The sequence below is a fragment of the Equus przewalskii genome, chromosome 2 (genome assembly GCF_037783145.1).
Source record: "Equus przewalskii isolate Varuska chromosome 2, EquPr2, whole genome shotgun sequence".
Lineage (NCBI taxonomy): Eukaryota > Metazoa > Chordata > Mammalia > Perissodactyla > Equidae > Equus > Equus przewalskii.
Window position 1 is genome coordinate 91,585,840 of NC_091832.1, and position 19,979 is coordinate 91,605,818.

Here is a 19,979-nt window from a genome sequence, read left to right on the forward strand (position 1 = left end):
GTTCATTTGTTAAAGTGTTAGGTCAATCAGCCATTTGTCTCTAAAGGTGGCAAGAAACACCTTTATCCCAGTGGAAGGAAGGGCTTGGAAAACAAGTAGCAAGTATTGAGAGGAAAGGGAAAACTCTGAAATATCTTGACCCCTGCAGGGTCAGTCATAAAGTAAGCTTTTGGGTAGCGTAAAGGCTCCTGGCATTTTTGAGTATAAGGTCTTTTTGATATAAATATTTCATAGCTTTCTACCTGATAATTGTCTATTTACGGAGAAAATACACAAAGCGAGAAGTTTTATTAACTTCAGCAACAACATTTACATTAAAAAAATAGAACACAGTTCATTTATGAGAGACATACTTATATATTTAGTCTACAGGCAATTCTTAGGTGCACACTGGGCACCCTGGAGCCGTCGTCTGGGAAAGGTCTGAGCTAGTGGAAGGAATACTGAATTTAGACCCCGGTTCGGTGTTCTGGTTCTGCTAGTTCTGGTTCTTCCATTTACTAGCTGGGTGACCGGGACTACTGCACTAACTAACCAGAACTTCTTGGGATATTGTTTCCCGGGTGAGAGGAATAATGGTGTTTTGCTTTTTCATTTTGTTTGGGTGGGTGGAAGGAGTGAAGAAGATGCAGTTTAGGTATCTCACAGCAGGAAAGAAAAGTGTGACTGGCTCAGCACCACACGTTGGAGGGAAGGGGGTACAGCAAGCCCAGGCTGGGGGGATCGAATCCAGGACTGTGTCTCTAGGAGAGACAGAGACCAAACTCGACTCTGTGTTTTAAGAGGAAACTGCCAGTGTGGTTGACTGTCTATACAGAAAAGGTAGCAAAGCAAAAAGAGGAAAAATATGAAAATCCAATTTGACTGGATGAAAGTTTTTTTAAATGACTCTAGAGTTATTCACATTCGTTTCTTAGGATTTAAGTCATAATCCTGCTTCACAATATGACTGTCTGTATCCTTACATGTGTACCATTTAATTTGTGGACATCTCAGACATCAGCTCCTCTGTGTTCAGATTAATTACTTGGAAGTTGAATGAATTAAAAGGAACATTTCTGCAAAATGTTCAGACAGTACTTGCTATTACCAAATGTGCTTGGTAGAATGAACAGGGAAGGAAACGTCTAGAAACTGAATCTTATGGTCACACACCCACTCTTCCCATCAGTGTTTTCCCCAAATGGTCTACACTGTCTGGTTGTTACAGACTTCCCCTCGGAGCACATTCTCCAAGGAGTCACTTGGGCTGTGTGTAAACAGGTCCTTACCGCTTTACCTCCTATTCCCTAAGGACCAGTCCTTAAAAGTTGCCATCATTTAACTGACTAACACATAATTATAGAATCAAGAGACCCAGTTCAACCCCCCCACGTTTAAATTATGCCAGACATTCTCGACTCAATTCTATTTTTGAAGATGTTGAGAGATTACGTTTCTTTGGTCAGTGTAACATATTCGCAGTTCTCACCATCAACAAGTCTCACTAGCAGGATTTTTTTTTTACATATATCAAAGCTTTCACATGTTGCAATTAATGAGAATCCCATTAAATAGCAGATCTGTTGATTAATAAATTCCAGCAGTCTTCTGTAAATGTGTCTTTTACCAGCTAAGAAGTCCATCTTGGCCAGGTAGGCAGCAAGGATTAAGAGGCAAGGTCAGGCTGTCTTGTTCCAGACTTTAAAGGTGAGCCCAGCCTCACCTTAAAGGCTTATTCCCTTTCCTTTGGAGGAACGCAGAATGTAGCTGAAAACCCAGGCCTTGTCCCTTAGGCAGCCCCATCCAAAACAGACAGGAGTTGGTCTCAGATTTCCCAGAGCCATACTCTATTACTGTCCCCCTGTAGCCTCTCCAGTTCTACAGTAGTAAGGCCAAGTTTGAAGACTACTGGGTTGTTTTTGTGGAAATATAAGGTGTCTACTCAGGACCCCTTAGGTCTACAAGCCAGAGCCTTTGCCCCATCCCCCTTCCCCCGTGCTTCCCTTTAAATGTGGAATTGCTGCATTCTCTTCTTTTCCTAACCTCCCAGGAGCAGCATCCAGTTGGGCTTCCCCGGACCACAGGCCCCATGCAGTCCTCCGTAGCCCCAGGCTCAGGCAGCATGGTCTCAGGAGCCAGTCCCGCAGGTGCCGGCTTCCTGGGCAGCCAGCCCCAGGCAGCCATCATGAAGCAGATGCTCATTGACCAGCGGGCCCAGTTGATGGAGCAGCAGAAGCAACAGTTCCTGCGGGAGCAAAGGCAGCAACAGCAGCAGCAGCAGATTCTGGCCGAGCAGGTAACGTGCGCCCACGGCGTGATTCATTCGTTCAGCAAGCATTTATTCAGCACCTGGTGTCTGCGAGGGAGTTCCAGTCCTTTGCCAAGATATTCACAGTCTAGCATTTCCCAGGATCACAGAAGAACCTGCAGAATTTAGACCTTTCAATTAGTTAGGCTTTTTCTTAGAATGAATTAGTTTGTTCTTAAAAGACAGTCTTCAGCCATCAATTTGAAGGCCCATTTGCCAGAGGCATTTCTTCAATTCATGCCTGACTGCTTTTCTTCTAGTTTGTAGTAGCAGGGTCTATGTAATCAGCATGGCGGGGTAGAGGGCTGCCTTACATTCTTCGTAAACGCTAATATTTCCAGCATGAAGAAAAAAGAAAATAATTCAGAGAACTTTGTTTCTTGGAGGAAAGTGTCAGGAGGAGAATTCTACAGAGTTGGTCATGAACAATAGAACAGGAACAATAGCAGAATAATAGGGCCCACAGAACTGCCTGGAAACCTGAACTCGGGGTCACAGAAAGGGTGTGAACTTAAGAAAATTCTCAAAATCTTTTAAAGCAGTTTAGGAAATCTTTGAGTTAAAGGAAGGCCTAACACAAATGAAGCTTCACCTTAGAATCATTGTCCGCCTTTGCCATATAATTCCTCCAGCTTTGAAAGGAAGCTTCCCTGAGGGCTGCTCCTGGAGGTTTCAAGGTGTTTTGCTTTTCAAGATCCCCAGGCTGGGTTTAGTATTATCCCAGGAAACACGTGAGGCCTTCCACAAGAGATCCCTAGGTGGCTCCTGTGGGGGGTCTGTACGGGGCATCGCGCTCTTTTATTATAGGAGGTGCGAGCTTGTCCTATAAGGCTTAAGGTCCAATAGAGCTCTGCCCCACAGTTACCCTTCTAGAATATTCCTAATAGGATCAGAATTTTGAAATTTATCAAGCATCCTCCACCACTTAGATACAAGATACTGTGTGGGACTCAGGCATGTTGAGGTCGCTAGTAATCAAAGCAGCAATTCAAAGTAACACCAGTCATCCTCCAAATAGAAAAATTGTACTGTTGAGCGCAGTTCACTTATGTTCCTTTTTTTGCTTTTGTTCCTGAACAGCTGTGTAATTATCTCCCTTTTCACCAAGGTCAGTCAGCCGCCTGGCAGCTCTTGTACAAACAAGCCTGTATCCCTCTCACCCTGCGTAAGGTGTGTGACAAGGAACCATGCTAATCTCTCTCAGGCAGTGATAAATGGAGCTGCTAGGGGGAGCTGGGCTTTGTGACTCCTCTCCTCAGCCAATCCCAGGAAATTTCAGGTGTGCCTGATGTTTTGAGTGATGGCCTTTGATATGTTTGCTGTGACCAAGGCACAAAGAGGAGCCGGGTAACCAGGCAGAACTCAGTTGTGCGAGCCCAGGAGTGTCCCCACTCAGTGAGGTCCACCAAACCCTGGGAACAAGGAGGGAGGCAGAAGAGTGGGAGAAAAGCTGCCACAAGATGACGCCCACAGACGAGGAGGAGAACGTGGCGAGACCCCTCAGGACCCAGGACACAGAGAGATACAGAGATCCCTGGAAAAGATGAGGAAATGGGAAACTGCAAAAAATGAGTATAATTCCTTAGTAACTGTGTGTATGAAGAGAATGAAGAGGGACCCAGGAAGAATGATTTACTCAGGGTCACAATCTTTTGCTTGTGGTATGATTTTCGAAAAACCAGCTAACCTCTCTCCTCCTCTGCCAGGTTAGGTTTTAATAATTTACCAGTCTTCCTCCTGTAGCTATTTTAAGGATCACACGGAATAATGTGTGTAAAATTCTATGGAAACTGCACAAATGTGTGGGGGGACCTGTCACATGACCCTGATGTCACAGAATGTGATGTTAAGAGCCGCAGCCACATGTACCAGCCATCCTGGGGGCGACCCAAGGGACAAATCCCACAAATGGAACCCAGAGACTGCACTGAAGAAACTGAAGTTAGTGTAGCATCTTACCTGCCCCTGGAGACATTGCTTACTGATGCAGACTATGCAGGGGTCGCCAAGCGGTAGGCTGTCAACTTTTTGTTTGAGAATGAATATTGCCATATCAATGCCAAGCTGATTTTCTTAGTCTCTGCAGCAGCATTGAAAGTGACCTAACAATTTCAATTTTAAAACGAGCATATTAGAAACTCTTGGGTTTCCTGAAAGGACATGTGAGGGAAAACAGAAGGATTTGGGTTCTTGCGTATCTTCCGGGACTCTGCAATGATTCTCAGTGGACTTAGAGATCAGAACCGCAGGTTGAAAGCAGGCGTGAATTAACATTTAATGCCTGCTTCTCAAAGAGCGCAGAACGTCACCTCTCATCCACTCACAATAGTTCAACAGAGCCTAGAATTTTAGATCTGAAAGAAATATTAGACCTCATGATGTCCCTTCATTTTAAAATGAGGAAATTGAGGCCAGGGAGCTTATGTGATTTAGCTGAGATCGCAGAGTTAGAGAGAAGCACAGCCAGGACTGCAGCTGGGGCGTCCTGACTCCTAACTGGGGGCCCCATCCCCAACCCTCCGCAGGCTACCCCAGGGCTCACTCCCAGTTGTAAATGGGACAGTTAAATTCTTACCTGATATGGAACATTTGGCTGAGGAGAAGCTTTTAAGTGCTCAGCTTGCTCTCAATAATGCCCTTATAATGCTGCCTAACAAATTAGCATGGTTTCTTGTCCACACAATTAATTAATTTCACAGTTTCAACCGTTTTGTGCAAAACACCATGGTAGGCACCAGGGGATTGGGTGAATAGGGCAGAGGCTGTGCTTTTCTTTGGTTGCCAGAGTGCTGGCTGGCCTTGTCCAGAAAAAGAAAAAAAAAAAAAAGAGAGAAAGAAAAAGAAAATTATAGAGCTCCCCAGAAACAAAAACAAAAGAAAAAATAGAAATAAACACATGTGTTAAGAAGCGGTCAGTGTGTGTTATTTTTGTAATGAACACTCTCAGGAGCAGGGCCCTTGCTGTATGTTCTCTGTAGAAACGTGCTTAATGAATATTCAGCAGCTACAGAAGGAGGTTAAAAGACACCCCAGAGGTCACGCAGCTACTTGAATGCAGACCGAGACCTAAAACCCCTTCCTCTGGTCTTTCCACCTCACTCTTCTTTTCTTTCCCTTTTCACATACAGCATGATAGTGATCACAATAGCCTTTCCATGTATTGGTAACAGCGCCAGTGGTGCAGAATCCCCGCGAGTGGAAGAAGAAAGACTAAAATGCGGGCCTCCTGGCTCCTGGTGTATGTGGAATCCTGCGCGGTTTCCTCGAGGCAGTAAATGCTGCCTGTTTCATTTGTGGGGATGTCTTTTACAGGCAGTGTGGCCTCATGGGAATAAAATTAGCCTTTTTAAAATCACCCCTGAGAATCCCATCTTCCTATACCTGAAGCATCTATTTAGGTCGTTAAAAACTCATTGCTTGTCCCTTTGAGCTCGGTCCCCACAATGCTAAGGAACACATGCAAGCTGATGTTGGAAAGTCAGAATCAAAACTGCCTCCCTGAGTACACGTTCCTCGTGAGCCAGCAAGTCCACACGTCAGAAATGCCGCAGATGGTCACCAAAAGACGTGGGCAGGGATGTTCACAGCAGCCGTATTCGTGACAGCCCCAAGCAGGAAACACTCTAAATGACTATCACTAGTAGAACGGGTAAATAAATTGTGGTCTATTCCTATGATGGGACACTATTCAACAGTGAGAATGAACAGACCACAACTTCATGCATCGACACGGATGAATCTCACAAATATAACGACGGGTGCAAGAAGCCAGACACAAACACATTGTACAGATCCACTTATAGAAAGTACAAAAGCAGACATCACTAATCAGTGTTGCTAAGTTAGGATAGTGGTTCCGTCAGGATCAGAGGAAGGGTAATGACTGGAAAGGGGCGTGGGGGACTCTTGCCAATGTTCTCTTTCTTGTTCTAGATGCTGGTTACTAGGAGTGTGTTCAGTTATGAAAACCCATCAAACTGTACACTTATGCTTTGTGTTCTTGCCTGCATGTGCGTTATTCTTCAGTACAAAATTTAGTTTTTGAAAAAAAACCTGCCTTCCTGGAACTGCCAAGATATTTAATTGTGTGCTCTCTCCCCATTCCATCCCCCCCTTCTTGTCCTGTCCTAGCAGTTGCAGCAAACGCATTTGCCCCGGCAGCACCTCCAGCAGCAGCGGAATGCATACCCTGTGCAGCAGGTCAATCAGTTTCAAGGTGAGGCCGGTGCACACCTCTTCCATCGTAGCCCTGCCAGTTGTGAAGTGTAAGCGAATGTGTAGCCAGTGACGTTGCCCTATGTGCTGTGTTTATGTCCGGGTAATGTTAAAAATATTCAAGAACTGGGCCGGCCAGTGGTACAGCAGTGAAGTTCGCATGTTCTGCTTCCACGGCCCAGGGTTTACTGGTTCAGATCCTGGGTACAGACCTACCGACCACTTGACAAGCCATGCTGTGGCAGGCGTCCTGCAGATAAAGTAGAGGAAGATGGGCACAGATGTTAACTCAGGGCCAGTCTTCCTCAGCAAAAAGAGGAGGATTGGCGACAGATGTTAGCTCAGGGCTAATCTTCCTCCAACGGAAAAAAATATTTAAGAACTGAGTATACCAACCACTCATAGAGCATTCTTGGAGGCCCCCTTGCTGTGCCAGGCATTAACCTTTTGGTCTCCAGGTCCCATACAGGTCCTAGTGGGCCCAGGGAGGGGTCAGGGTGGCTGTGGGGGTGGGACTGGGACAGCTGTTCTTTACCAAAGATACAGAAGTATTTGAATAGTTTAACAAGCAATAAGGACATACTGGTGCCTGTTGGCCCAGTATCAGCCTTGTTTGTGTCTAGATTGTCATCTCAGTGACCACAGGGGAAAAATCCTGTGCTACATCTTTCTTGCTAATCCCAGCAGCTCAGCTGACCATGGCCCTCACTTCCAACAACCAAAGTGCAAGAACCTGGCTTGCAGCAACTGCTAATCTCTACTGAATATAGAAGACAAACCGGGCCTTGGGTTCGATTGGACTGTCTCGATCCTGCTGCCCTTTGTGGAAATTCTGAATCATGATCCCAGTAGCGATGGGAGCACTGGATGCCCAGCATTGCCATTCCTTTGTAAAGTAGAAAGTCCACTCAAATATCAAACCTTCCATCTCCAGTGGAGAGAGCTCCTGAGGGTCCTGTGTGGGGTGGAGGATCAGCCTGAGGACCCTTCCCCGTCTCATCCACAGGAGTGTTCAGGGGGCCACAGGGGTCGTCTAACGGCAGAAATCCTGATTTTTGTCCTCTGTCCTTTTTATGGGACCTAGATCCATGTGTCCTAACTTCCCAAGTGTTACCTTCCCTTTGATAATCTGACAGAAGCTATGAAGCCCCTTGCACAGAAATATGCACATACGTAAATATATATAAACTTTATCATTTCACGAGTGTTACCCTGCTCAACAGACCGTGGATGAAAATTTATGATCTAAGGTAGCATTTTTGTCTTTGAGGTGCAATACAAGGAGTTTGTGAAGATAATTTAATGAGCCACAACCAACTTTGTTTGTGTGTGTGTGTGTGTGAATGAGGAAGATTGGCTGTGAGCTAACACCTGTTGCCAATTTTCCTCTTTTTGCTTGGGGAAGAGTGGCCCTGAGCTGACATCTGTAGCAGTCTTCCTGTATTTTCTGTGTGGGACACCGCCACAGCATGGCTTGATGAGCGGTGTAGGTCCACACCCAGGATCCAAACTTGTGGACCCAGGGCCGCTGAAGCGGAGCACACTGAACTTTCCCACTATGCTTACCAGGCCAGCCTCTCCACAACCAACATTTTTTAAATGACATACAACAGAAAAGAAATTATCAGAACATATCATAATAAAGGAAACTTTTGTTTCTGTTATAAACCCAAATGTGCATATACTGGATCACACACTGTGAGCTGTGGTTTAAAAGTCTGAAAGCCACTGATGTCCACTGCCAGATCTCACGGCAAATGTCTGTGAAAACACTGGCACTAGAGTAGGTCCCACTGCCTTCCGTCCCTGGACATTTATATCACTTCAGACCCCTTTGGACTTGACACAGGTAAGGCAAAAGGAACTGGGCTGTCCACAGGTGTCCTATGCACTAAATTAGTACCAGAATTCTTGGAAGAATTAGGTTTCTCACTTGGTCATGGATGGGGAGGAGTAGGGGGTGGTCATTGTTACGTGCACAGATATTGTTGCAGACACAGAGCCCTCCAGAGTTTATACTCATAGTTCTCAAACTTTATCTTCCATCAGAATCATCAGCAGAGCTTGTGAAAACACAGACGGCCCCGCCTCACCCCCCAGGTTTCTGATTCAGTAGGTCTGGGGTGGAGCCTGAGAATTGGCATTTCCAACAAGCTCCCAGGAGTTGTGGCTGCTGCTGGCCTGAGGGCCACACTTCGAGAACCGGTGCTTTATATTACGAACTAATTAAAGACATGAAATCTGATAAACCCAGCAGACTGTCTCTTGAGTTTTCTAGGTTCACAACGTTTATTATATTTGAAATAGAGAGGCCCACCGAAATGTAATAATTCCTGTGTATTATGAGTTATTCTGAATGCTTTGGGTGCGGTTTAAAATAGTTCTACTCTTGGGGCTGGCCCCGTGGCCGAGTGGTTAAGTCTGTGCGCTCCGCTGCAGGCGGCCCAGTGTTTCGTTGGTTCGAATCCTGGGCACGTACATGGCACTGCTCATCAAACCACGCTGAGGCAGCATCCCACATGCTACAACTAGAAGGACCCACAACAAAGAATATACAACTATGTACTTGGGGGGCTTTGGGGAGAAAAAGGAAAAAATAAAATCTTAAAAAAAAAAAAAATAGTTCTACTCTTTGAACTTTTCTAAAATCCCAAGCCCCAGGTAATCAACCTAAAAATTTAGCTACACTTAAAGCTAAACAACCAGTGACATTTTTTAGGATCCTTGAGATGATTTATAGGATCTTTTTTTTTCTTTTTACTATCTTCAGCATTTTCATGTATTTTACTAACACCCTACATATCATAATGTTATGGATCTGGGGAAATAGCAAATTATAGATAAGAAATATTGTCCTTGGAAAGAAGTTCTGGTAGGAATAACTTGCGTGAGACCCTACATGTTTTCTCACCACCACACATTTCAAAGGTTTTAACAACTGTCTTTCTTTTACTGAGTTTTGTGCCTCTGGGCAGTGTTACATGCCCATGGGGAAAAGCTTGTTTTCACAAATATAGGGCTTCTTGTGAGTGAAAATAATACATAGACCCTTTTAAGAAAAAATTGCATGTTATCATCTCTATTCAAATTTGGAAGATTTTCTTTGACATTGTGATGTTAACCAGCAGACAAGAAAATTAATTTGACTACAGTGTCTCACTATAATATCTGTTTTAGACAAAAATAAAGAAGTAGGATTAATAAAAGGCTTTTTTTAAAAATAAATCACCCTTTTTTCTTTTTTTTTTTTAAGGATTGGCACCTGGGCTAACAACTGTTGCCAATCTTTTTTTTTTTTTTCTGCTTTATCTCCCTAAACCCTGCCTGTACACAGTTGTATATCTTAGTTGCAGGTCCTTCTAGTTGTGGGATGTGGGACGCCGCCTCAACGTGGCCTGACGAACAGTGCCATGTCCACGCCCAGTATCCGAACCCTGGGCCGCCGCAGCAGAGCGCGTGACTTTAACCACTCATCCACGGAGCCGGCCCCAATAAAAGGCTTTTTGTTTCTCTTAGGTCAAAAATATGATGCTGATTGCTGATTTTAAAATTTCCTCTTTTTTTTTTTTTTTTTTTGCTGAGGAAGATTGGCCCTGAGCTAATATCCATGCCAGTCTTCCTCTACTTTGTATGTAGGATGCTGCCACAGCACAGCTTGATGAGCGGTGTATAGGTTCGCACCCAGCATCTGAACCCGCAAACCCCAGGCTGCTGAAGCAGAGCCTGTGAACTTAACCACTACACCACTGGGGCAGCCCCAAAATACTCTTTTTTTTAACCAGTAGAATTACAACTAGATAGAGCAGTCATTTAAACTTAGTAAAAGTAAAAGTTGGCTTGGATTAATGTTTTTTTGTTTGTTTGTTGTCTTTGTTTTTGCTGAAGAAGATTCACCCTGAGCTAACATCTGTGCCAATCTTCCTAATTTTATATGTGGGTCACCACCACAGCATGGCCACTGACGAGTGGTGTAGGTCCATGCCCAGGAACAGAATCCAGGCCGCCAAAGCAGAGCATGCCGAACTTAACCACTAGGCCATGGGACTGGCCCTGGATTAATGTTTTAATACCTTTTAAAAGGCATCGCAGCATTTTTGCCTTCCTAAGAAAGGAAGCTATTTCTCATTCACAAAATTAGTCCCGACAATATCCAGTCCCTCAACATATCCGTTATAAATATACGACAAAAATGTCCAAAATATGAAAGTCATTTCATCTGTTTCCAGCAGCCCATCAGTCTGTCTATGTAATTTCAGTCTACCCAATCAGTCTCGGAGTCAGCAATATTTTTCCCTTAAATTTTTTTATAAACAACTCAATAACCCGTTTCACCACAGTTGATCAGATTGGCCCTGCAGTTGATTCAAATTTAGTCGTTAAGGTCACAAAACTTCATAACAAGATTACAATTCAGTGTTTAATCAGCAGCTTTTTACATTTTTTTTTTTAAATCTCTTAGATAGAATTAAGCTTAAAACAAAAAATTGAAACATTTCTAAGGAGCTCCCTCACATCTTTCAGGTTTCCCCACGGTAACCATTTCATTTTTCAATGCAGCATGATATTGATCTCAAGCCACAAAAACTTAAGCTATAATCAAAATTCCCGTAATTTTCTTTCTTAAAGAAAGAAAGAAAATATGGAGACATATATGCTACCCAGAAATCAATACCCCCATCCGGAAGACAAAACCACGCTTCAGTTATCTGCCAAGGTGCCAGGTTTAACGAGGTTACACTATTGTCATCTGGTTTCTCATCCCAGTTCCAGGTAGGAGCAGATTTGCTTATAACATCGATTGGCTCCCATGCTGCATCTTTTTTTAAGAGTCCAGGAAAAAACTATTTTTCTTTTTCTCGTAGACTTAGTCATTAGCAGAGACATAGAAAAATGCATTTTGGTGTACCTCCTAGCCCTTCGCAACATTGAGTGTGGTTCTGAGGGTGACATTGCTATTCTCTTGGCTGGTTTGGAAATTTTCGTAGAACATGTAAAGAAGGACTCACTCAAATGCCTAATTAGAGTTGAGTGACTTGGCATTGATGCTCTGGCCAACTTTTAAGCAGCATCATTAGAACTACGCTAGCGATCTACTGAAAGAAGTAGTCACTGCCCATTTGAAGGAGTGGACTTCGCTGGAGAAATGTGTAAAGTTCATTGCCAAGTAGCAAGTAGCAGGATGATTTCTTTTTCTAGCTCAGGAAGCTGGCCAGTTTGCACTGACATGTTATGATTCAGAGAATCTGGAGCATGTGGAAATCTACAGAATGGATCCAAAAATTTCCTGTCTATCGAAATAACTTCTTAGCAGAAACAATGGCCTTTAACCTCTCAAATCCTACAAGTCTCAAGGGAAATTAGCCTAGTGGTCTTTATTGATAGTAGTCTCTGCTGAACCATGTTCCATTTCACAAATAGAATATGCAAAGTGATCATCCATTTCTTCTTAATTTAGCCCAGGAGGTGAATTCCCTCTCACCTCCAAGAAAAATAATCTCTTATTGGTTGAGGATGGCATCATATCAAGAAGAGTAAGAAAAAACTTGCTTCTGAAATGTGAACAAAAATAATATCAGGGTATATAAAGTGAAAAACTCAACTTAGAAAGCATGCGTCCAGTATGATCCCAATTTTTGTGTGTCTATTTATATATAAATAATAGTTGGAAGTGGTCATCTCTGGATGGCGGGAATTCAGGTGACTTTAATTCTCATCTTTGTGTTTTTCAGTGTTCTCCAGATTTTTCATAATCAGCATATGTTATAAGCAGAAGAATAATTGTTTTTTATTAAGGATTTGTTATCAGAGTAGATCCTTTCATATAAAAGAATTTGTCACTCCCACAGAAAATTCCAACAACTTGTTACAGTACATTCCTTATCAGAAGAGTGAGTGATGTGTGTCTTTTTTTCCGTGCAGGTTCTCCCCAGGATATAGCAGCCGTGAGAAGCCAAGCAGCCCTCCAGAGCATGCGAACATCACGGTTGATGGCACAAAACGCAGGCATGATGGGAATGGGACCCTCCCAGAACCCAGGGACAATGGCCACAGCAGCAGCCCAGTCAGAGATGGGACTGGCACCTTATAGCACCACACCTACCAGCCAGCCAGGAATGTACAGTATGAGCACAGGAATGACCCAAATGTTGCAGCACCCAAACCAAAGTGGCATGAGCATCACACACAACCAAGCCCAGGGGCCGAGGCAGCCCGCCTCTGGGCAAGGGGTTGGGATGGTGAGTGGTTTTGGTCAGAGCATGCTGGTGAACTCAGCCATTCCCCAGCAGCACCAGCAGATGAAAGGGCCGGTAGGCCAGGTGCTGCCGAGGCCCCAAGGCCCACCGAGGCTGCAGAGCATTATGGGAACGGTCCAGCAGGGAGCACAGAGTTGGCAACAGAGGAGCTTACAGGGGATGCCTGGAAGGACTAGTGGAGAGTTAGGAGCATTCAACAACAGTGCCAGCTACCCACTTCAAGCTGGCCAGCCGAGGCTGACCAAGCAACACTTCCCACAGGGACTGAGCCAGGTCGTGGACGCTAACACTGGCACAGTGAGAACCCTCAACCCGGCTGCGATGGGTCGGCAGATGATGCCACCACTTCCGGGGCAGCAGGGCACTAGCCAGGCCAGGCCGATGGTCATGTCTGGCCTAAGCCAGGGCGTCCCTGGTATGCCAGCGTTCAGCCAGCCCCAGGCACAGCAGCAGATGCCCAGTGGCGGCTTTGCTGCAAGCAGCCAGAGCCAAGCCTATGAGCGGAACCCCCCTCAGGACGTGTCATACAATTACAGCGGCGAAGCAGCTGGGGCTTCCTTCCCTGGCCTCGCCGACAGTGCAGACCTCGTGGACTCCATCATCAAAGGTGGGCCTGGGGATGAGTGGATGCAGGAGCTTGATGAATTATTTGGAAACCCCTAGTCAAGAGGGGCCCCAGGAGCCACAACTCTAGTGGTTAAAGCTTAACGTGAAAAAGAAACAGGATGTTGACCCATCCTTGTTTTTTCGTTTTTTTGACCCACGTAAACTGAGCAAAACTGCAGCTGGCTGACAGTGGAAGATCCAGGTGCCAATCCACAGCCCCGCGGGGCCTCATTTCACCTGATTTCCACACAGCAGTCGAGACGAGATGCCATGCAGATCCCTGCTGTGAGAGAGGGAGACACGCCAGAGGCAGGTGGGGAAGACGAGTCTGAAGCCCCTGTGCTCGGCATTCCCTGTGACCACCTGGCCCAGCAAGGGCTGCGCCAGCCAAGACGGACTGCTGCCCAAGGTGAGGTATCCGTCTGCCCCTCCTGGCCCAGGTCCGGAGACTGCAGCTTGGGAGACACAAAAGTGACAGAGCCTCAGGCCAGGGAGAGTCCCACAGAGGCTGCTGGGTGGTTGCGCAGGCCCAGAGCACAGGTCAGAAATGCGCTGGACTCTGGCTGGAAAGAGATGTCAGGCTTCAAGACGTGCTACTGTATTTGGAGGGTAGACACGAAGAGCAGTGAGATGTCTCAGGGAGACGACGACAGATCCTACAGGCCTGTCTCCTGCCCTGTGATGACCCTCAGGAATTTGAGAGGCGTTGCTGTCGGCTGCCTCACAAGGATTGCCAAGTAAGCTTGGAGAAGGGTCCCTCCAGCTGTCCTGGGGAACAGCCCTCTGCTGGTGGCCATGGTGGCCATCCCTCCACGTAGTTGGGCTGGAACCTCCTGGGGGCCCGGATGATACTTATACGTCTAGGCAGTTCCCATCTACTTGTGGCTGGATGCTGTGTGTCTGCCAGCATGCCGCCTTTCTCCCTCACCCCTGCCTTTATTTCTCCTTGCCTCCACTCCAGCCTGCCCTCGCTTCTCCTTACAGTCTATCCAAGAAGAAATGAAGCTTTTGTCTCTAGGGAGCCTGGGCAGAGTCAAAATAAATGCAAGAAGAACTTAGACAATGCCTGAATTGCAAAGGCGACACTGGAGTTTTCTGTCTCTAACGTGTAGAGTTGAGTGAATATTCTCTGCTGGGAACTGAGTGGGCTGCTCTGCTGATGGATGGTGGGTTTGTATGAGCTGCATCTGATACCTCTGGTACACCCAGGGATGAATGGCCTGGAGGTCACTGGCTCTGGCTCCCCTTGGGAAAATCCCAGGGGTGATGCTGTAAAATTGGCCTTGTCCTTAATCCTTACTCACCGAAAAGACAAATCTAAAATCCTGAGAGATGAGGAACTGAAAAATCAATTGCTCCACCTTATACATTTTGGTGATAAAAAGGAGGAAGATATGGTTCATTTCATATGGGCAGAGTCATCCACTTCCAAAGTTCTGTACAGTTGTTCTCCTTGTAATTCACTCAAATTTGCCCTAACCGGAGACTGCCGGAAGGGATCAACAACCTCTTCTATCTAAGGCTTGTCTCTGTAGTCCTCGCCTCCCCTCCCACTGTCCTCTTCTGGAAGCCATGTGGCCTATTGTTGTCCCGAGTAAGAAGGGCGTGTGCTTTTCTCCTACCACTCCTTCCCTGCGTGAACGAAAGCCTGGCTCCCTTCTGTGCACTCACATGCAACTTGCCTCGCCAGAGCCCAGGCGGGGCTGTGGGGAGCAGGACTGGCTGCACTCAGGGCAAGGTCCTGAGAAGGGGGGTTCGAATGGAAGGCTGGGGGCAGAGGATGTAGTGAGGCGGCAGGCAGGCAAACACTGCCCCAGATGTGCTCGCCGTGTACCAAGGTTATACAGTTGTGCGTTGCTGACAACACGATACATTCTGAGAAATGTGTCCTTAGGCAATTTCATCATTGTGCAAACGCAGAGTGTCCTTACACAAACCTAGATGGTATATAGTCTACTACACACCTAGGCTGTATGGTACTAATCTTGTGGCACCACCGTCATACGTGCGGTCCATCGTTGACCTGAACGTGATGTGGCGCGTGACTGTGGATCTACTCAGCAAGGGGCAGGATGGAGGCCAGAGCGGGCCAGGTGGGTGAGAGCCCAGGCAGGGGCTGTGCTCCCTCTGGGAAGAGGTGGTGGCAGGGTGACTGTGAACTCCCTGCACGGGGAGGGACACCACCAAGGAAACTCTTGAGTGGAAACAGATGAAAACCAAAAAAAAAAAAAGAAGTAAACAAACAAGAAACAGAATACATAATTACCTTTTTCTGAAAGGTACAGGAAATAAATATATAAGCAATGATGAGAAACTGGAGGTGGCTGATGGGGAGGGGGGCACTTCGTTACCTTTTCAAAGCTTCCTCCAAATGTTCAGTACTGGGACCAACTAAATAGAGAGGTAGATTTTAATAAGGTTGTTTTGTTTTGTTTTGTTTTTCCTACGGTGCTGATGTATATGTAATGTCTAAAAAAGTTATTTGTAAATAAGTTTTTACAATACTGCAGATATCACTGGGTCTACTATCTGTAAAAAATATACATATAAATATATATATACTGTTTGTTTAAAATAGAGTATTTTTATTTCATTCCTTAACTCATCGTCACAGCAGTGGTATTGCACTTCAGATGACATCTAATGACTAATTTGTACTGTATGACCTATGGCAACTTGCTCCATTTTATTCAGATTTTTCTAGTTTTCTGTTTTTACTTTGTACATTGAGCATTGCTTATTTCCTTTTAATAAATGTACAGAACTCTGAAATGTAGAAATGAAGTGATGTTGACATACCACTTTTAAAGGAAAAAAAAATGAATAAAAGATTGTTATCTGAATCAATGCAAAGTTTAGTTTCTTTTAGGATTGTCACTGGATCTCCAGCCTTAATTAGGCAGATATATTATGCATGAGTTTTAATTGATTAACTGCAGTTCTTGTCTCAAAAGTTTGGTGTCATTTTTTTAAACACTCATGTAACAGAAGAGATCAGTCAGTCATTCCCAGCCTTTTTAATTCAACCACACAGCTAGAATATTCTAAATTTGCACTCCGGGGGCTGTGGCAAAGGGAGGAGAGCAAAGTCAACTTTGGAAGGAACATACTGAAGTCCATTTTAGATTCAGTACCATAACAATTCATTCCCCCTGGTTCATTCAGAGGACTTGGAAAATTGATAGTAAAATTTTTCTTGAAAAAGGAAGGAAACTCAAGGAATATATTGGGGGGAAAGTAACTTGCCTGGACAAGCCCTGAGATGGGATCTGAGCTCCAGCGCCCCCTGCAGGATCAGGCAGAGGCTGGGACTTTGCCTGAAGTTGCCCCTTGTTTGGTTTCTTGCCTGTCTCTGTCCCGTTTTCCCTCTTAGGAGCCCTTCATGAACAAATCACACACATGTGAATCCACCCCTCCACTTCCAGAAGACCTGACCCAAGACGTGCCATCAAACATTAAAAATATAGTAACACAACACATTTCAAAACTGACTGGGTGAAGCAGAAAAATAGGCCACCAGAGCAGAATAAAGTCATCACCAAAAATAGATCCGAAACAAAGGTGAGTTTTAATATATACAAACCAAGGGAAAGAATGAACTTGATCGTAGAAGAAGAGGCCAGCTCTATCACCGTGGGCTGTGCTTCCAGACTGGCTGGCAAGTAACACTGTGGAAAACAATGCGACACTGGGCTTTGTCCCAACAATACCGGCTCAGTACTCTACCAGGTACCATGGGATGGAAAAATAAGCTGATTCGTGGCTGGGGTGTGGGAAGGCTGATGTCAAAAGTGAAAACATGAAGCTCTGAGAAGAGTTGGATGATCCCACTAGTCCTGATTAATTCAAATAAAATATTTTTATTTACACGGAAATTTGTTCTGCACTAGGTGAATGCAATACCTTTCTCCTTTAAAACGATTTCTTATATGTAATTGTATTGACCTTTATGAAATCCCAGTGCAGTAAGTGCGTGATGGAAGAAGAAGGTGGGCGAAAATAGACATCTATCCAGGAAGTCACTAGGCATCCGCCCCAGTGAGAAAGATGTATTTTATGGCTGAAACTTAGAGAACATTCAAAAGCATTAGATGAGCTATTTCTGTCTTTGGCCTTCTTAAAGGAAGACTGTGTCTGGAGAAAAAGAGTGAAAAACAAATGACCTGATATTTTTTCCTTATTAATGACTTTTTTGGCCACATCCCACCTACCTCCAACCTGCGAAGAAAAGCGGGGGAGGAAAAACCCCTGGGAAGAGAGCAGGGCTGCTTGTTTGCATAACCAGCCCATTTTCTTCTTATTTTCTTTTTCGTCTTTTTTCCTCTTCTTTTCTCTTCGCTTTTCTCCTCTAGTCTCGTTTTTTGTTTTAAGTTCTAAGGTCTAGTGTCCTCTGGATGAGCTACCACACACAGACACCCGTCTCATTTCATGCAACAGGCAGAGGTCATTACAACAGCTTCCACACACATGGCCCCAGTGTCCCTGCCATGTCCAGGACAGCTGCTGGGCCAGCACTAATGCTGCGGCTCTATCCATACCATAGATCCCAAATCAAGCATACAGCACTCAACATAAAAAATCTTCAGGGGCTGGCCCGGTGGCGCAGCAGTTAAGTGCACACATTCTGCTTCTGTGGCCTGGGGTTCATCGGTTTGGATCCTGGGTGTGGACATGGCATCGCTTGGCAAGCCATGCTGTGGTAGGCGTCCCACATATCAAGTAGAGGAAGATGGGCACAGATGTTAGGGCCAGGCTTCCTCAGCAGAAAGAGGCAGATGTTAGCTCAGAACTAATCTTCCTCAAAAAAAAGTTCATTCAGAGCTACCAAGAACTTGATTTTAGATTTTAACTTTGCTTCAGATTTTTAAAAATTTCATTGTGAACATTTTCAAACAATCAGAAAAATAGACTAGTACAATGAATAACTATACACTTACCAACTCAATTTAATAATTGCTAACACTTCACCATATATGCTTCACATACATATTTTGCAGAACCATTTCAAAGTATACACCTCCAACCACTTCATCCCTCAACCTCTCAGCATGCAGCTCCAAGAAATCAGGACATTCTCTTCTCTAGCCACAATATCATTATTATCACACCTAACACAATTAACATTAACCCCGTCATATCATCTAATTCTCACTCCATATTCAAATTGCCCAATTGTCTCCCAAATGTCTTCCAACATTGCCATTTTGTTTTATGCCTTTTTTTTTAAAGATTTTATTTTTCCTTTTTCTCCCCAAAGCCCCCCTGGTACGTAGTTGTGTATTTTTAGTTGTGGGTCCCTCCAGTTGTGGCATGTGGGACGCTGCCTCCACATGGCTTGATGAGCGGTGCCATGTCCGTGCCCAGGATTCGAACCGGCGAAACCCTGGACCGCTAAAGCGGAGCACGAGAGCTTAACCACCCGGCCATGGGACCAGCCCCATATGCCTTTTTTTTTGGTAAAGACTTTTAATACAGAAAAGTTCTTCTCCATCCCTTTTTTCATAACATTGACTTTTTGAGGCAATGAATCTGATTTCTGAAAATAAAATTAGTCAATTTACTAATATACAAAAAATACATATGTAATTGTCAAACAGATCAGAAACTCACATCTCCGTGGCCAGCATGTTTACTCTCTGTAGCCGAATTTATAGAAATTAAAATAATCAAGAGGTTGCCTTGGTGACAAAAGAATTAGAACAAAGGCAATAAATTCTATAGTTCAGATGTTTAAAGGTACAAAGGTCCAATATCCTGGTGCACCCATTTTCTTTTTCCATATATTGTTTAACCAAACTATGTGTGTGTGTATTTATAATTTGCACCTATAAAATTGTTCCAATTTAGATGCAAAATAGAAATTGTTTTAAAATCCTCAAGTGTAAGATTTGGAAAGTTGTGGGTTTTTTCCCCCCACTTCTAAAGTATATGATTATGCAAATAATTGCACTTTCGGGTCAAAGATTTGTGCACTCTCTTCTTTCGCTGTCTTCAATATATAAAATAATTAAAATGTCACAATACAAATCACCATAACCAATCAGAATACTAAAAAGTAAAAATACCATAGAATCAGCATTTTAAAATATTAGCCCCATTTTGTCTAAGAGAAAACTGAGGCAGAGAGCTACAAAGTGCTGGGGTAGCATAGCCAGCAAGTGGTAGAACAGGTTTAACGTCTAGCTCTGGAGTCTTCACTTCCTGCTGCACTACCTCTATTGACCAGATGCCTTGTCTGGAGTCAAACAGCCAGTGAGTGAGGGAACCGGACTTGTATCCAGGTACCCCATCCCAGACTAACACATTCTCCGTATACTTTAAGACATTTAGTACTGCTATTTTAGATGCAAGGGATTGTCATGTCTTCTCCTCTACTTTTCTGGAAGCACTAGTGTTTAAATGCCTTTATTTCTTTTTCTATTATTCATAGGCTTTGTAACTTCCTTTGTACCCATAAAAAAGAAAAATTCCAATAAACAGCTTCTGGAAGATGCCCACGCCAGACGCAAGGCTGTCCAACTTTCTTTGGAAAAATCTACAGAGAGCTCTTTTCCTGATGTTAAAATGTGTTATATAGGCTCATAATTCTGCTTTCCTAAGGTCTCTGAAGACTG

General features: G+C 44.5%; 1 protein-coding gene across 2 annotated transcripts in view; it reads left to right on the forward strand.

Moving 5' to 3' along the window:
• MAML3 (mastermind like transcriptional coactivator 3) overlaps positions 1-16,212 on the forward strand; it is a 395,058-nt gene extending 378,846 nt beyond the window's left edge. The window contains exons 3-5 of one of the 2 annotated variants that reach the window (XM_070611653.1): positions 2,033-2,278; positions 6,425-6,506; positions 12,425-16,212. In XM_070611653.1, the coding sequence (XP_070467754.1) occupies positions 2,033-2,278; positions 6,425-6,506; positions 12,425-13,422 (1,326 nt within the window). In that variant the 3' untranslated portion in view covers positions 13,423-16,212. Of the gene's footprint in view, positions 1-2,032; positions 2,279-6,421; positions 6,507-12,424 lie in introns of both variants that reach the window. The other variant, XM_070611652.1, reaches the window with a different exon arrangement.
• Positions 16,213-19,979: the final 3,767 nt, after the last annotated feature.